The sequence below is a fragment of the Anomaloglossus baeobatrachus genome, chromosome 4 (genome assembly GCF_048569485.1).
Source record: "Anomaloglossus baeobatrachus isolate aAnoBae1 chromosome 4, aAnoBae1.hap1, whole genome shotgun sequence".
NCBI classification, from domain to species: Eukaryota; Metazoa; Chordata; class Amphibia; order Anura; family Aromobatidae; genus Anomaloglossus; species Anomaloglossus baeobatrachus.
Genome location: NC_134356.1, coordinates 505,626,506 through 505,628,770, shown reverse-complemented (window position 1 = coordinate 505,628,770; position 2,265 = coordinate 505,626,506). Strand labels below are relative to the sequence as shown.

General features: G+C 55.5%; 1 protein-coding gene across 2 annotated transcripts in view; it reads right to left on the bottom strand.

The window, feature by feature from the left end:
• TRPM7 (transient receptor potential cation channel subfamily M member 7) overlaps positions 1–1,797 on the bottom strand; it is a 227,669-nt gene extending 225,872 nt beyond the window's left edge. For both annotated transcript variants that reach the window (XM_075345830.1, XM_075345831.1), the window contains exon 1: positions 1,572–1,797. In XM_075345830.1, coding sequence (XP_075201945.1) covers positions 1,572–1,574 — 3 coding nt within the window. In that variant the 5' untranslated portion in view covers positions 1,575–1,797. The remainder of the gene's footprint in view (positions 1–1,571) is intronic.
• Positions 1,798–2,265: the final 468 nt, after the last annotated feature.

Sequence of the window (2,265 nt, the reverse complement as noted above, 5' to 3'; positions counted from 1 at the left end):
TACATGGCCGAATTCAAGGTGTGTGTGACAGACCCGGGGCCAATACCCAGACATGGGTCCTCCATACCTCCAAAATACAGTACATGGCCGAATTCAAGGTGTGTGTGACAGACCCGGGGCCAATACCCAGACATGGGTCCTCCATACCCCCAAAATACAGTACATGGCCGAATTCAAGGTGTGTGTGACAGACCCGGGGCCAATACCCTGACATGGGTCCGCCATACCCCCAAAATACAGTACATGGCCGAATTCAAGGTGTGTGTGACAGACCCGGGGCCAATACCCAGACATGGGTCCTCCATACCTCCAAAATACAGTACATGGACGAATTCAGGATCTGTATGGCAGACCCAATGTCCATACCCAGCCATAGGGACTGTACTTCTGTGCCTTGCCAACATACATGGATGGCCGGCCTCACCTTCCTATGTGCCATAGTTCTCACACCCCTGTAGTACACAGGGCCGCTTGGTCTAGGTGTTAGACGTTTCGGTTACACGTGAAGAGGTGTTGGTACTGTGTTAGCCAGTTGAAAAATTATTGAATGTTCTCAGTCAGAGGAACAAAATTATAATCTTGTGATACCTTTTAATGGCTAACTAAAATAAAATAAAGTGATGTTACAGAGCGAGCTTTCGAAACATCTCAGGTCTCTTCATCAGACGTATCTGGACACAGCCGAGCAGCACTCAGCTTTCATCGTATGTCCAGCTCCAGAATCACTGCAGCCAGAAAAATTGCCATCGGACATGAGGCAGCCATTTGCCTCTGGTTCTGTGCAATGGCTGCTCCATCCTACAGATGTCAGGTACCCAATGTTTCCACGTCACGGAGACAGCAGCCACAGGGCATTGAACACCCAACGCTATTTTCTGCAGATGGAGGCGCAGAGCTCAGGTGCCATGCATCATATTCTGTGCCAGACAGGTGATGACCCACCGCCCATGGGCTTCATACTGGCAGGGAACATGGCTCATCTGCTCTAGTCGGAGGGGTCCAGGCCACAGGACGCCCCCTATAACAAGCCCCCCAGCAGTGATCGCCAGCACACAGTGTTACATCGCCACACACATCCCATGCCCTGACTGTGCCCATAACTGAGGTCAGACCACTGTGACAAGGACGGGCTACCTCACTCCTGTAGCCCAGGCCCATGCAGCCTGCCCGGCAAGTCATCAAGCCAGTCGTGCTCGTCTCACCAGGGTGGCATTTCCATGGCGGGCAGACACCGCTCACTCGTCAGGTGCAATGATCTTTGTTGTGAACTACAGGTCATGTCGTGGGCAGCGCATTGTCCGGCGTAACCCGGAGATGAATGGCAGCCTGTGTGCACGGAGCATCCACCAGTGAAGGGCAGACGGCTATTAGCCCAGTGGTCGCTCAGTGTACACAGACCCCACAGCCGGGTCAGGGGTCACCCCTCGCGGACACTAGCACTGCCGGCAGCTGTCCTCAGGCAGAGCACACCGGAGCTGCAGACACGTGTCACCGGCTCCTGTCACTCCCGCCTGCACACACTGCCGCCCGGTGTCACGCCGCCCGGCCGGGGCCTGCGCACAGCTGCTCACCATTCTCTTCACCGTGTAGTGTCAGGCAGGCCTCCTCCGGGGCGTTCAGCCATCTATCGGAGATGTCTTGTGTGGGGAAGGTTCCCGTGGCTGACCGAAGAGCGCGCCCAGCAGCCGTCTCCGCTCCGGACTCAGCGGAAGATGAGTCTTTCATAATGGAGCCACCACTCCGGACTGAGGAGTAGGAGGAGGACTGCGAGCTCTCGGCTGTCAGTCACGTGACAGCGTGACGTCAAGCGTCGAAGGAACGCGCAGCGTGCCGTAAGGAATCACAAGGCAACGGGGCCGAGCGCAGAGGAATGTCGCCCCGCCTCTAGAGGAGGAGTCATAACGGACGTGGGCGTGGTAAGGAGAAAGCGTGATGTGAGGTGGGAAAAGGACACGAAACCCAGAGGAGGGAAATCCACCTAGGACACCAAACCCACAGAGAGCGGGAAACCCACAGAGGGCACAAAACTCACAGAGGGCACAAAACTCACAGAGGAAGAGGGAAACCCACAGAGAACGAGAAATTCACAGAGGATGCAAAACTCACAAAGGATGGAAACCGACAGAGGGCGTGAAACCCACAGAGGGCACAAAACCCACAGAGGAGGGAAACCCACAGAGAACGGGAAATTCACAGAGGCCACAAAACTCACAGAGGACACAAAACCCACAGAGGAGGAGGGAAACCTAGAGAGGGGGCAAAACC